Source organism: Enhydra lutris, unplaced genomic scaffold, assembly GCF_002288905.1.
Source record: "Enhydra lutris kenyoni isolate GAN:26980312 unplaced genomic scaffold, ASM228890v2 scaffoldscaffold1, whole genome shotgun sequence".
NCBI lineage: Eukaryota > Metazoa > Chordata > Mammalia > Carnivora > Mustelidae > Enhydra > Enhydra lutris.
The window spans coordinates 58,931,279-58,947,887 of record NW_019154085.1 but is presented as its reverse complement, the minus strand read 5'-3'; the positions used below and the strand labels follow the sequence as shown (position 1 = coordinate 58,947,887).

General features: G+C 35.7%; 1 protein-coding gene across 1 annotated transcript in view; it reads right to left on the bottom strand.

Annotated features, from left to right (window-relative positions):
* Positions 1-16,031, bottom strand: part of LOC111147104 (solute carrier family 4 member 10) — a 292,076-nt gene extending 276,045 nt beyond the window's left edge. Inside the window, exon 1 of the mRNA XM_022503092.1 lies at positions 15,796-16,031. Within this exon, the coding sequence (XP_022358800.1) occupies positions 15,796-15,843 (48 nt within the window). The 5' untranslated portion in view covers positions 15,844-16,031. The remainder of the gene's footprint in view (positions 1-15,795) is intronic.
* Positions 16,032-16,609: the final 578 nt, after the last annotated feature.

Here is a 16,609-nt window from a genome sequence, read left to right as displayed (position 1 = left end):
CATGGCTTATCAGAAAGGAATACGTTATTAGAAAGTCAGACCAACATAAAATAATCACTAATCTACTTGTGAAAGACTGGGGAGAAAAATCAGGGGGAAGCTAATCAGAATTATATGTTGTCTTTATTAAGTTTTATATATAAACTTACATTAGCTATAGGCAAATATTATCACAAGAGGTTGTGTGTTATAAAAAAAAATAGTATCTGGAATTTTTAAATAAAATTTCCATCAAAGTCCATAGTTCCATGGGAGCATATAAAACTAAATCCTTCTTATACATGGATGTAGATAAAGTGGGAGGGTCACACTTAGCCTGACAGGTACTCTTTCCATTTCCTTTTAAAAGAGAATTTATAAATTAATAGAAGATACCCATTGGTTCTGTGTTTTTGTAGATTCTAGTTTTGTCTACTTGGATTCCATTCATCACGGGACCACGTACAGTAACTATATTTTCCTATTTTCGATATTACTGATGATTGGGCATTTGGGGCCTTACAGACCCACGAGGACTATCCCTTTCAGAGCTAGCTAAATCCCAAAGATAATTAGCAACCTGCTTACAAATAAACTTTTCATATATAAACCAACCAATCCCAAATCTATACCACCAACTTCCTCCTCTTCTAACTCACACAAACAAACCAATGATTCTCCTACCCTAAATCATTCCAGGGCCAGGTGCCAGACAACCAGAGACCACCTCTACAGGCAAAGCCCACCAGAATTATTTAAACTAGACAATTCTAAACTGTTTACCCTGCGTTGCCTTGCCCTTCTTTTCCATATAAAGGCTCTGGCCTCAACTTTTCCTTGCTCTGTCCTCTGCCATCTGACCAAAAGCTAGCACTTCCCCCTTGCCCCTGCATTGCATGTAGCAAGTCCCTCTCCAGAGACTTGTCAGTAAAACATGGCTTTTCTGAGACTCTCCTGATTATTTTGCATAACTAAAACTGTGTACCTTTGACCCACACTTCCCCATACCCTCTTCTCTCCATCCCCTAGCAACCACTCTTCTACTCGCTGCTTCTGTGTGTTTGACTATTTTAGATTCCACATATATGTGAGATCATGCAGTATTTGTCTTTCTGTGTCTGGCTTATTTCACTTAGCATAATGTCCTCCTCAATTGTTTCTGAGTTTTCGATTATTACTTCCGAAAATCAAATGGTCTCTAACTCTCACATGCCTAATCTCTTTTGTGAAACGCTAGCTGGATTAAGATCCATCTGTCCTTATCTTATTGTAACCTCATTGTCATTTCTTTTTTTTTTAAATCTTTTTTTTTAAATTTTATATATTTATTGGACAGAGAGAGAGATCACAAGTAGGCAGAGAGGCAGGCAGAGAGAGAGGGAGAAGCAGGCTCCCTGCTGAGCAGAGAGCCCGATATGGGGCTCGATCCCAGGACTCTGAGATCATGACCTGAGCTGAAGGCAGAGGCTTAACCCACTGAGCCACCCAGGTGCCCCACCTCATTGTCATTTCTAATTGTAGTCCGAAAAGGCCCCCAAATCTTTAATCAATAAATTTTATTTTGCTTAGTTTGTGTGTTTGTTTTGTCTTTGAAGAATGGTCGCAAAGGATGGAAATTTTTTTCTTCCCTTGCCTCTCCTGTGTCTCTTCTTGTGGCCACACTTGACTGACCATCTCATAAAAGGCCACAGAATACTGAAACTATTGACTTAAAAAAATAATCCAAATTATCTTTGAGTCTTTATTTGTACTGATCTTATTCTCCCTTTTTCGTGGATCGTCTGCACAAAGACATTATTATTAAAACAGTGCAAAATGTTTCTTAAGCCCATGATTGGCACATTTTACTATACCTTCCTACGTAGGTGGAATCTTTGCTGCATTTCTTAAAAGACAGAAAAGCTGCTTGTTTACCTCCTCCATTCTCATCTAATAGGGAGGCTGCCATAAAGGTAATTAATGTAACTGACTCTGTTAAAGTTTTAGATTCGTTAAAATATGTGAACCTTTCATGTATTAATGTTTGTATTAAAGTTCAATTGCATTTTATGAAGCACTCTTGTTTCTTGTTTTCTAAATATGCAGGTATTTTTTGAGATAAATACAAATATATGTTTATAAATTATTGAAACATTAATTACCAAATTATTGTTTCATGGAAAATCTGCAATTCAATAAACTTTTGAAGCCTTTTTATTCCCTCTTCAAGATATTTTCGGGGGCGCCTGGGTGGCTCAGTGGGTTAAGCCTCTGCCTTCAGCTCAGGTCATGATCCCAGGGTCCTGGAATCGAGTCCCACATCGGGTTCTCCACTCTGCGGGGAGCCTGCTTCCTCCTCTCTCTCTCTGCCTGCCTCTCTGCCTACTTGTGACCTCTGTTTGTCAGATAAATAAATAAAATCTTTTAAAAAAAAAAAGATATTTTCAGAACCAAGAGAAACACCAGGAAAGTGCATTTTTCCAAGAAAAACTGATTCTAATGTCAACAGTTTCAATGGAATCATGAAGTTAGGGTATAGAATTCATTCTAAAATATTTGGCCTACTTGAAATTAAGAGAGCTACTGGGCTAACCATATACTTTGCACTGAGATATATCACTGTCCTAGGAAATTAAAAATATAAGCCCTTTCTTAACCTGTGCCAGATCATGCAACCATTTCTAAAAATGGGAGAAGTTCGTTTAGATGAGAAAGCCATGTAATTCAATATTCTTAGTCGAAGAGCTATAAGGAAGTTTAAGTATGCAAAAAGAAATGGAATAATGTTTTTAAATCATGAAAGGGAATAAGTGAAATTAAAAGCTACTTGAAGTAATTTCATGAAAGCTTGATCTTTAAAAAGCTGGGTTCAAGGTTGATTCAGCATGTTTTCAATGGATTTACCATAGTTAGAATTTCTTGAATTACAAGAAAGCTTCACTGATCTTTTAAATGGATGAAGTCAATATTAAGTTCATCATTTCTACATTTTGTCCTTATAAAGATTTGGCAAAATATTATACTACTTTGTATTACAGAAATGGTCTGTACTGGAAATTACAGCTCCTTTACTAGACTGGCACTGGTGACTAAACAGTTTCTAATATCAAGCTAAGAGAGTGGATGTACAAGATTTGTGGTTGTTTAGCTCTTATGATAACCATTTATAATGGATATTTGTGCTAAAGACTAAATAGAAACTACTAGCTTACAACACCAAGACAAATGTAAAACAATTACTGTCGTATAACTGTTTACTAAATTATTTGAATTAAAGTAGATTTACCCAAATCTCAGTTCTTAAGAATTAATTGTATTTTTCAAGCCACATAAAGACAAAAAGAATTACTAAATCAGAGAGTAATGAGCACAGTCCAAATCTTGTTTTATTTAAGTCACAACATATAGGAAGGTCTAAGAATTTTACTTCTGTCAAGTTTGTCATCAGGATTTTCAGGTATTTCTTCAATATGGTTTTGGTGATATGAAAGGAGGTCCTGGATGGCTCAAATAAGAATGACAGTCTCCTCTTAAGGAGCGGTAAAGATGAAAGTGCTGTACATAAGAATCATCTTATTGCAACAAATAAAACCTGAGTGCCTATCATAGACTAATAATCAGTTAGGCGGAGAAAGAGCATAAGACACTGAAACACATTTTGAATTGGGCCTCTCTGAGCTTCATTCTTAAAGAAAAAAATTTTTAAAGAATGTCTGTGGTTTTGAAGAGGTAGGTGAATGATTTCATTCATTCAAAGATGATTGAAAATTTTCATGGCCAAAATGGTATCTGGTATGGCTCTGCAGTGATGGGACTAGAGTTTCGTACCTTCAATGTACAATGGAGCCCTGCATGGGGGAAAAAAAAAAAAAGATAAGGTAGTAACTATAAGCAGCATTTTTGGTAATAATTTGAGTGAGGTGAACAAACTAAAGAATTTTCAGATAGTTCAACAGTCTTCTGAACTGTGATTAAAAAAAAAAAAACTTGATAGAGAAACACTACCTATAGTAAAGTTGGAAATGGAATACAAAAGAAAGTGTTAGCAAAACATTGTCAATTGTCAACATTTTAAAAATACTTGTGAGCCTTCTGGTGAAAATAAAAATTGGTTATATAATCTTTCTGGAAGGAATTTTGGCAGTATTTATACATAGCCTCAAAAATTAGCCTAGTAGCTCCTTGAAGAAATGACCGATTCCAGGGCTGAGGCAGAGAAAATACAAGATGACCCTGGGAAATCTCAGTGCCAGACACTAAGTGCTCAAAAAAGAATGAGAGCATGTTGAAAGGACGAGAGCCAGTTGAAGGAGCTCCTAAAGTCCAAAGATGAAAACATTAAAGCAACAAAATTGGAAGTGAGAGTGTTAGAATATGGCCCAGAAAATAAAATAAATAGCTCAAAGTCCATACTGAAATGAGCAATTGAATGAATAAATGGAGGATAAGTGACAGCTGTTCCCTACAGAAAAATCTTAATTTCTGAATGCAGAAGGAATGAACAGAAAATCACCAATAGGCAAACACCATAGTAATATATAAATAATAAGCAAGAAATAGTCACCGATTAATGTTAAAATTTGTGGGCAAAAGTTTGAGGAAAAATAGGACATTTGCAGTAGTCTTCAAATATCTCCCCCAAGATATTCATTATCACAAAGGGGAGATTTTTAATTTTATAGTCAAAAACCCAGCAGAGACCCCTATAACCAAGGTTAACATCCCCCAAAATAAGACATCATCTATCCCCTGATATAACTCACTGAGAAAGAAACATCGCTTCAGTGGTATTCTTGAAAATAAATACATAACCCCAATCTCATTATTAGTACCTCACAAACACAAATGGAGAGATAATCTAAAAAATTAAAAAAAAAAAAAAGCCCTGTACACTTCAAAAGTGTCAAGGTTATGAAAGCTAGGGGAAGACTGAATAACTCACAACTCACAATGGAGATGATTAAAGAGACATGATGCCTAGAACAGAAAAATGGGATCCTGATACAGAAAAATGACGTTAGTCCTTTGATATCCTAATAAGTACTGTGGTTTATTAAATAGAATTGCACTAATTTTAATTTCTTTTTGATTATTAACTATAGGTATGTAAGATGTTAACATTATGGCAAAGTGAATGAAAGCTATATGGGAACTCTTTGTACTATTTTTGCAATTACTGTGTAAGTGCAAAATTTATCTCAAAACAAAAAGCTAAAAAATAACAAAATGAATGTTTTCTTTTATATTTACTTTTCTGTGTTTTCTAACCTCTAAAAAATAAGTATTAATTTTCAAGTTAGGAAAAATGTATTTTATTATACTAAAAAATTATATTATTGGTTTGCCTCTTCTTACTGTCAAAAGGATAAATCAAATTATTGCACAAGCATTATTAAATCAATAATTCATTATTGAATTAACTATGCATATTGGGTATAAAATCTTTGGTACAATTATTTTCATTCAAATGAGAATATTACTCCAGTAGTCATAACAATGATAGCTGTCATTTTTTGAGTAATTACTCCAAACAGTATAATTCATACATAAATGTGTATACATAATTATGTACATTATACATATATAATTCATCGATTCTCATGAACCTGAGGTAGATATTATTATTGTTATCATTCCTATTTTATAGGTAAGAAAAATGAGGCTTTGAACAGTTGGGAAACTTGCCAAAGCTGATATACATACTCAATTAGAACAGTTAGAATGGTCTGACTCCAAAGTTTAAGCTCTTGACAAGTGACGTCTACTAGTAGTGTTGCTGCTTATTATATTACCCATGATATGTTTAAGAAGGACTTGCATGCACTTGGCACTGTTAGAGAGCAACACAAATTATGTGAAATAGACTCTGCTGTTAAGAATCTAGCTCTCTATTTAAGGAAACAAGTTATATGTATGTGTATTTATATATGAGTAAAAGTAATTTTATATACATATATAAATTGCAAAGTGATATGTAATATGTAATAAATGCTAAATGAGTAAAATGAGCAGTAAGCAGTTTTGTAATCCATTATGCCCTACAAAAAATACCCCTCTTTATTTATTTATTTTTTGGGGGGGGCAAGATGTGATCTTCTAGCATTCCCACAGCTAAACCAATTCAGACATATTATAATAAGTTTTCAGTTAATTTTTTTATAAACATATAATATATTTTTATCCCCAGGGGTACAGGTCTGTGAATCGCCAGGTTTACACACTTCACAGCACTCACCATAGCACATACCCTCTCCAATGTCCATAACTCCACTCCCTTCTCCCAACTCCCTCCCCCCCCATATTCTCAAACTTCAGTGTACATAAGAATCACCTAGACAGTTTTTATATTTCTTGTTTATTGGCACCACCTCTTTGATATTCGAGTCTTCAAGTTTGAGTAAGGCCCAGAACTTACATTTTTAATGAGCCCTCCTAATGATTCTGATGAAGTGCTTCTTGAATATAAAGTTTCAATAACAATCCCTTTGTTTAGGAGGAAAAAAAAATATCTCCTGGAAGTGCTTTGTAAAATTACATAATATCAGATTTTTTGGCAGGCATTTATATCATAACATTAGTCATTAATAAAACACAAAGTACATGATATGCACTTTAACAAATTAAATTATACATTAGGTCTATGTCCTGATGTCTACATGTTTTTCCATTTTCTAACCACAATCTTATTTCTGAGAAAATCGGAAGAGTTAAGAGGAGCAGCTTAAATATCAACAGAAAATCACCCCTGTACTTATGAAAGGAACAGTGAATCTAATAATAATGAATGATATGTGCTTAATCAGCAGAGCTGTTTTGATTCCATCCAGTAGTTGTTATATACCTAAGTACTTTTTACGACACTTGCTTTCTGGAATGTGACTAGGTTATCATCTTTGAAATAAAAGCCCCATTAATCCAAAAAAAAAAAAGTCATTAGGAAGCAATCACTTCTCTAAATAATGTTGATTTCTCAGAATAAACAAGAAGCAGCACAGATACAAATAAATGTTGGAGGCACTCCAGCAACCTAACACATTCAATATGCAATGGGAAAATTCTTCTTAAAAAGAAAATCTGCTTATTAGATCCTTAGAGCATAATTTTCATGATGAATGATCAAGTCTTGATGATACTGATGTAAGAACTTTATCACTAAGTCAAAACCATACCAAGTCCTTGGCTATAATACATTCTCACACTATCCCACTCAATCCCATAGATTAATCATTATTTCCATTCTCTTGGAAGACTTCTGGAGTCCTGAAATATTTGGAAATGGCCTGTGCTTAACATAGGAACTTGTATGTAAATGGCATCCAGAAATTTTTATGTCATCCTTGATATACTACATAGAGGTCCTCGCTGAAAAAAATAAAATAAAACTACAAAACATTCCCATACGAAATTAAAGATCTAAATACATAGACAGTCCATGTATGTGTTTTGGAAGACTCAATATTGCCAAAATGGCAATTCTTCCCAAATTGATCTGTAAGTTTAAAAAAATCTCTTTCGGGGCAGGCTCCATAGCTCAGTGGTTAGAGCACTGGTCTTGTAAAAAAATCTCTTTCAAGGGGAGCCCTCCTACATCGTTGGTGGGAATGCAAGCTAGTGCAACCATTCTGGAAAGCAGTATGGAGGTTCCTCAAAAAGTTGAAAATAGAGCTACCCTATGACCCAGCAATTGCACTACTGGGTATTTATCCTAAAGATACAAACGTAGTGATCCAAAGGGGCACGTGCACCCAAATGTTTATAGCAGATATGTCCACAATAGCCAAACTAAGGAAAGAACCTAGATGTCCATCAACAGATGAATGAATAGAGAAGATGTGGTATATATATACAATGGAATACTATGCAGCCATCAGAAGAAATGCAATTTTGCCATTTGCGATGATGTGGATGAACTGGAGGGTATTATGCTTAGCGAAATAAGTCAATCAGAGAAAGACAACTATCATATGATCTCCCTGATAAGAAGAATTGGAGATGCAACGTGGTGGGTTTGGGGAGTAGGAAAAGAATAAATGAAACGAGATGGGATCGGGAGGGAGACAAGACATAAGAGACTCTTAATCTCACAAAACATACTGAGGGTTGCCGGGGGAGCAGGGTAGGGAGAGGGTGGTGCGGTTATGGACATTGGGGAGGGTATGTGCTATGGTGAGTGCTGTGAACTGTGTAAACCTGGCGATTCACAGACCTGTACCCCTGGGACTAATAATACATTATATGTTTATTAAAAATTTTTTAAAAATTATAAAAAATTTCTAAAAAGTCTCTTTCAAAATCTTTGCAGGTTTTTTGTAGAAATCAATAAGTAGACCCTAAAATTCATATGGAAATGCAAAGAACCTAAAACAGCCAAAACAATTAAGAAAAAGAAGAACAAGGATCAAGAACTTAATCACTACTTGATTTCAGATTTCACTATGAAACTTCAATAAACAAGACAATGTGGTATTAGGGTAAAGAAATGCACAAAAACAGAACAGAACTCAGAGCCCAAAAAAATGACCTTCTACTGATAAAAAAATTCTACTGATAAAAAAATGACCTTCTACTGATAAAAAAATTCAGTGGAAAATGTGGCCTTTTCCACAAGTGGTGCTTGGGCAATTGGATATATATATGTAAAGAATTTAGACTCTAACCTCATACGATACACAAAAATTAACTCAAAATTGATCACTGACCTACACATAAGAACTGAAACTATAAAACTCCTAGGAAAAAAAATACAATAAAAATCTTTGTGAGCTTGGTTTAGGCAGAATTCTTAGATTCAATAACAAAAGCACAATCAAAAAAAGAAAACATTGATAAACTGCACTTTGTCAAAATTAAAAACTTTTGTATTCTGAAAGTCACCATTAAGAGAGTTAAGACGAGGCCAGACAGTGAGAAAATATTTGCAAATCATATTTCTTTTTTTTAAAAGACTTTATTTATTTATTTGAGAAAGAGAGAGAATGAGAAAGGGGAGGGTCAGAGGGAGAAGCAGACTCCCTGCCAAGAAGGGAATCTGATGTGGGACTCCATCCCAGGACTCCAGGATCATGACCTGAGTCGAAGGCAGTCACCCAACCAAATGAGCCAACCAGGTGCCCTGCAAATCATATTTCTGACAAGGAAGTTGTATCCAATATATATATACAAATATATATATAAGAAAATTCTTAGAAGTCAAGAAGACAACAACCAATTTGAAAATGAACAAAATATTTTAATAGACATTTCATCAAAGAAAATAAATAAATGGCTAATAAGTACATCAAAAGATATTCAACATCATTATTGCTGTAGACTGAATGTTTTTCCCCAAAATTTGTATATTAGAACCTAGCCCTCAAAGTCATGGTATTAGTAGGACCTTCGGTTAAGTCTTTTATAAAAGAAGCCCCAGGGAGCTCCCCTCTCCTTCTGTCATGTGGGAACACAGCCAAAAGATGGCCATCTATAAACCAGGAATGGGCTCTCACCAGACACTAAACCTGCTGCTTTTTGATCTTGGACTTCCTAGCCTCCAGAACTGTGCAAAACAAATTTTTGTTGTTGATAAACCACTGAGTCTATGATATTTTGTTACAGTGACCAAACGGACTAAGACAATTATTCATTATGAAAATGCAAATCAAAATCACAAGAGCATACCACTTTGCAGTCATTAAAATGACCAGTCAAAAAGACAGAAAATATCAAGTGTTGGCAAAAATGTAAAGAAACCAAAACCTTTATAATTATAGTGCAGCTGGTGTATGTAAGATGGCACAACCTCGTTGAAAATGAGTCTCACAATTTCTTTGAACATTATACATAAACTCTTATATGAATTTATTCCACTCATAGGATTCAACCCAAGAGAAATGCAAATATATGTCCACATGGAGACATATACATGAAAATTTATAGCAACCCCATTTATAATAACCTAAAGTTAGAAACTATACAAATGACCAAACTCTCAATAAACAAATGTCTACCATCCTTACAATGTAATACTTTCCAGCAAAAAAAAAGGAACAATCTTCTGATACATGCTACACCATGAATGGACGTCAAGAATGGTTCACCTAAGTGAAAATAGCCAGATACAAAAGATTGCCTATTGTGCAATTCCACTTATGTTAAATGTCCAGAAAAGGCAAATCTACAGAGACAAAAAGCAAATCAGCAAACTGTAGATTAATTATTGTCCAGGGTCAGAAGTGAGCTAGAGAAAGCTTTTTGGGACAATGAAATGTTCTAAAATGGATTGCAGTGATGGTTGCTCAGCTCTGTAAATTTACTGGCAATCACAGAATTGTACATTTACAATGGGAGAATTTTATGATATTTAAATTATATATATGATATATTATATGCATTTATTATGATATGTAAGAAATCTCCTTAAGCATCATAAGATCTTAGAAGAAACATACTTTGAAAATCACTATAAATGACAGGTAATGAATCAGTGTTTTCCTTGGAGTTTGACTTACTGTAGTCCACAGTAACATAGTAAGATATGAGGCTAGAACAACAATTTCCTTAAAAAATTGCTGGTAACACAAAGTGATATATGATGGAAAAAATGCATTTTCCTAGAAATTTATGTGTTTTGATGTTCCTTATGTTAAAGTTTAAAGTATATCAAGAGAAAGTTCAGAAAAATGATTGGGAGGAAAAAAAATTGATCCAAATTAAATAGTTCTCTTCCTCTCTCATATATAGGATATGCTATATACTCTCTTAACTCAACTTTGAAGATAGATTCCAAAATACCTCTAGGTCTGCAATTAGTTTACTGAAATCCTGACCAACCTCAGCATTGTCTTGACAAAAAGAATAAATTTTATGGTAGAGACTATCCAGGGTGTGTGTGTGTGTGTGTGTGTGTGTGCAAGTCCGTGCAAGTGTTTGCATATATGTATGTGTGAGTTGTAAATTTTCATGAATATATATTCCATTAGACCTTTTCTTGATTTATATAAATATGACTTATATAAGAATTGCTTAGATCCTCAACTTTTTCCCTCTTATTGATAATGATTAAACAATAACTTACTTTTTTTGCAATATTTTTTAGGTAAAATTCGACATTTTGCAGCATACAATTCAGTATAATTCACAATGTTATACAAACATCACCACTATGCAATTCCAAAATATTTTCATCACTCAAAAAAGAAACACATACATGTTAGCAATCACTCCCCAATTTTGCCCCAGATCCTGGCAACCACTAATCTACTTTAGTCTCTAAGGATTTGCTTATTCTGAAGTTTTTATATAAATGGAATCATGCACTATATGGCCTGCATTTTATAACATCTTATATCAGAGTACTTTCACTTTTGAAGAGGTAGATGAGAAAGCACATTTTATATTGGTATTCCTTTTATTTTTTTCCTTTTATTTTTTAATTGGTTCTAATTAAAGAGAACAGTTACTTTTTAACTAGATGCAGTATTTTCAAATCCTAGCTCAGTAGTTATTAGCTATGTAAACCTCAGTACTTAATCTTCTCAGCCTCACTTTCTTATCTGCAAGGCTGGATAACATTAGCAAACTTTCAGGATCATCATGAAGACTAGAGACGTCTGTGCTTAGTGTGAGCCTGAGACAGTATCTATTATTACTTTGTAAAGATTGTCCAATTACCATCATCATTTTAATCTGGCACTCAGATGTTTACTCTATGCTAGAAGAGGGATGACACGGGGTGTCTGGGTGGCTCAGTTGGTTAAGCATCTGCTTTCAGCTCGGGTCATGATCCCAGGGTGAGCCTGCTTCTCCCTCTCCCTTTGCCTGCCGCTCTGCCTACTTGTGCACACTCTCTCTCTCTGCCAAATAAATGAATAAAATTAAAAAAAAAAAATAAGGAGGAACTATACTATGGTAGAAAGAATCAAGAGATCTGAGCTCTGCCATTAACTGGTGTAAGCGGAATGGCCTTAAATACACATTCTTATGTCTTTGGTATCCAATTTCACCACGTGTAAATTAAGGAGTTAGCCCAAAACATGCCGTTGAGCTCTCCAGTCCTTTTCTGACCAAAATATTTATGATTCCATAAAAGAGATACATTAAATACTAGTTAATTCTTTTTTCTAAATAAGAGCAACATATCTCTCAGGAGAATCTGAAACAACTCTTTAAGAGAGACAATATATTAGAACTTTAATTTACATTTATTTTACCTAAAAATAAATAAAACTTAACTGATATTACTATGCAGATTAAAAGTGGTTCCTCACAGAAAGCCAAGTGATCAGTGTCATGATTTCTATGAGGTATGAACATGTGGAAGGGGGGAGTTTCTCTCCACGAAGGGTAGAACACGGCACCCACACTTCCCCATTCACTCGATGCATCTTGCAATGCACTGTAGTTTCTCTATGCCCAGCTTAGACTACCGAAGCAACCATCATCCCAGGGTTGGGAAGAAATGACACCTGGAAGTGTGAATATTTTTGTGGCCATACTCACTGACTCTATTTGAGTTCCAGACCTTTGTCCAGATAGTTTCTAATTCTCCATCAAAAATATCTCACTTCCTCATCTGACCTCAATATCTTTAATATAAACTTAATCTTGTAGGCTTTAGACTCTCCCACTCATCAGCAACCTTATCACCCTATACATAACATTTATTTCTATAGTCACTCACCATTGTAGAGTAAGAATCCAAGTTATAAAGAGGAAAAGAATTTGTTTCTTATAACGCATCTTGCTTCCTATGTATTACTATGTATAACTATACTATGTGTGTACTATGCATTACTATGAGAGTATGTTTTCTTTAAATTAGTATTATAATCTAAATTACTATCTAAGTAAAATAAAAATACCAATATTACTTAGCCAAGTTATGTTTTCTTTTTGTTACTTAGACATTTTAGTCCCATTTCCCTTTCCCCAATTTAATAATAAAGACCTTTCATAACTTCTTTTTCCCTGACAAAGCAATAAACTGGGCCATTTGGAAATCTAGAATTAGCATTTTAAAAGGTGCTATCTTCCACCACCTACTCTATACCAACAAATTACCTTTAAAAAGCAATCTTAACTCTAGTTCCACACCTCAGGGCAGTTTTATAAGCAAGTTCAAGTTAAAATAAGTTCCTTTTAGGCAGAATTTTAGAAGGGATCCAACATGGAACCACTACAATATCACCCAATATTAAATGGCATGAGATAAAAATATTTGTTATAAAAATATTCTCCTAGAAGTCTCTTCCAAGGTCTAATAATTTAAAGATTGTCAGGTTACTCCTAGAAGCAAACTCAACTCTGAATGTCAATGAAAAGTTTGAAGTCCTATGCAATATCCTAAATTCCTAGCTTCATACTTTCAAAAGATTAATTCTAACTTTACTAATGAGACCTACTAGACTGCTTTTAAATAGTATGCCATACTGCCTCTTACATAACTATTTGCAAAGTCATCTGATTAATTTTCTAAAACAGAGTCCAAAGCTATTTCTTCCTTTCTCTTTCAAGTACAAAAACTCCAGTCCAGGATCTGATTATGATAAGCCTGATTAATAATGTAATGTAAAAAAAAAAAAAAAGAAAAAAGAAAAAGTGCTTTTTTTCTGAACTAGTTTTAGAAGACCTATATTCCAGTCCTGGCTTCAATACTGTGTGACCTTAGACATGTTTTTCCAACTCCCTATGCCTCAATTTCTCATTTTTAAAATAAAATAATAAAATCCGCTTTATATAACATGATTGTTCTGAAAACTAAAAGAAATAAAAAGGCATAAAAGCAATTGGAAAAGCTGAAAATACTATATAAATATCAAAGTAGGCCAGTAATTCAGCATCCGTTTTAGTCTGTCAAGTTTATTTTTCATATAATGAACTGTAAGCATGATCTTCTTTTGCCATTAAGCTATGTAACTATGTAACTATTCTGTACTGGCCATTTTCCACATAAAATGCAACTTTGGACTCTTCAAAAATCTCCATCAGACTGATTATAAACCTTCTTTTCTAGCTACACTTGTATTTTCTCTATTCCTTTAAGTCACACACTGATTGCCCTTCTAGCCCAGTAAAGCTATCCCCTTGTAAATTCCTCCAGTTAATCCTCATTTTGTCCCAAACCCTTTGTGTTCCCTACAAGTGACAACTCAAATGCCACATCAAACTGACTTCAGCCTGCTTTTCTAGGACAACTTCCAAACCCCTTCCCCCCCAAAAAAGGTTTTTTCCCTATACCTTAACTTTTCCTGAATCTCCATCCCTCAATTCCTATGTATAGTTCCTTCCTTTTATCCAAGAAATGATAGTTCTCTGATATTCTTGCCATCCTTTATTCTGAGTACCCACAGAATCCTAATTTATGTATTGATTCAAGTTTGGGAAGATAGACAAATCTTTTACTCTCCTTTTCATAAAATAACTCTGCTTTGATCCATAAAGAAATGTCTCTACTTTTAAGCAGGCAGGCTAATTGATATGCTTCCTTTTTCCCCCTCACTGCCCTGCTCTTTATTTAGGTTCCATTCGCAGTGGTGATGCCTGCATTCTTCCCATCCTCCTGCTCCCTCCCAGCCCAAATCTAGCGTCCTGAGGAAAACTGAGCATGCTCAGTAGCCACAGCCAATTCCGGATGCAAACTGGCATCTTTTGCAGATTTTGAGCCCAGCAGGAGAGGTAAGGCCCTAAAAATACAGTGGCCCAGAATTTGCCCACCCCCTCCTCCGAGGTATCATTTGATGTAAAGATGTGTTCAAAGCCTTGGAATGGATTTGGAAATGGACAGCCTGCTGCCAGTCCCTAGTCTGCAAGGTGGGTCACCAACCTGAGTAACACAGAGCTGAGAACAGCCCCTCTTCCTGATTTGGTGCAGGGAGGAGATTTCTGCTGTTCTGAGCTGTGATAATGCTGATAGATGGCTGGAAGCTTACATTTGGCATTTCTGTTGCATCAAGAAAATACTGTTGTCGTTGTTGTTGTTGTTGTTGTTGTTGTTGTTGTTGTTGTTGTTTTCTTTTTTTTTCCCCCTTGAACATAGCAACATCAGCTGCTCCAGACAGAGAAAGATGTTGCCTAAAGAGCTACAAAGTCTGTAAGCCAGCCAGAGAGATTGTAGAGAGGATAGGCAAACCAACTACTTACCCAAGAATTATATCTAGGGAGGTGTCCTAAGATCCAGAAATAAACAGGCTTTTTCTAAAATAACAATTCAGGAACCTTTCAGATATTCTAAGCTAAATTGTCTGCTTGTCCCCTAAAATGCATACCTTCTTTGTATGTGAACCATGACACATTTCCTTTTAAGAGACTGACAGAACACACACACACACACACACACACACACACACACACACACATCCTCCCGTTCTCCTTCCCCCTGGTTTCTGCAGGCTAAAACTCTACAGCTGCAACAGCAGCAGATTCCCTACCTCCCTGCCGGGGGATCAGGCACAGAGAAGAAATTTAACACGAATGGAATATGATAAAAAAAAAGGGGGGGGGGCTTCTTTGCAGGGTCTTCAGCCACCACTGCACAGCTGGGAAACAGAGATAGGCAGAAACAGGCAAGAAGAGAGACACACAGCTGCCCCTGCTGCTAAAACCTAGCCATCTCTTCAAACAGCAGCAGACATGAGACATTTCATCACCGTAGTGCATCCATATTGAGAAGAGGGGGGAAAAAAATCATGTGCTTTGCGTTATGCATTTCAGTCACCCGAGATGGGAGGAGACCCCTGTCCATATGTCGTGGGAGCTATCCACCACCCCAAAAGTACGATCACTGCATCTAGCCAGCCGACCGCTTGCCTGACAGGTTCTGCAGCAAACGCGGTTAATCTGTGACAGCAGGTTGTCTCTTACCGTAGGCAGCAGCGGCTCCATTTGAGCTCCCTGGTCTTTAATCTCCATGTTTTGTAATGCCTCTGGAATAAGCACCTTTCTCTGCAGTGTCTTCAATGTCCTACACTCAGCCCGGCACTCGCTCTGCTTAGTATTCTGCTTAGTATTCGGATCAGGTAGCTCTGAAGCAGGAGGCAATTGCACACTCCAACTCACCAGAGTCACATGGCTCCTACTCACTCGGGCTGCTGGCCAGGTTTTGCACTGAATGCCTTGGATCCCTGGGCCGGTAAGAGAGATCTCCCAAGCCCTGTGTCACTGCCCACACCTGACTACTGGTATAAAATACAGCCAGAAAGGCTGCAAGTCTAATGGACATTGAGAATCTCGCCTAAGATGCCAACTTCTTAATACAGACTCATCCAAGGTACCCTCCAACCAGCTCAGCCAGATTTTAACACTTTGAGGCACTTCACTTCATTCCCAGATCCCATAGGAGACATAATTCAAACAAGAGGATGCTAATAAGGTGTACTAGATGTCCTGCTCTGAGTAGATGGGGTTTTTAAAGACAGATAAAATGGCACCAAAATTGATATTCCTTTGTGAGACTGAAACTAGTCATTGCTGACACAGTAAGAATTGGGTAGACAGATACTTTTCAATATTTTAATTATAAAAAACTTGGGTAAGTCACACATTATCACAAATAAAATATATTTTTCTATGACTTCCCAACAAAAATAATAAGGAAAGAAAGTATTTTGATAGTAGCAATTATCAAGATACTAAAGCATTTTGAAAAGATAATGAATCTGACAAGAGTAGCCTAAGC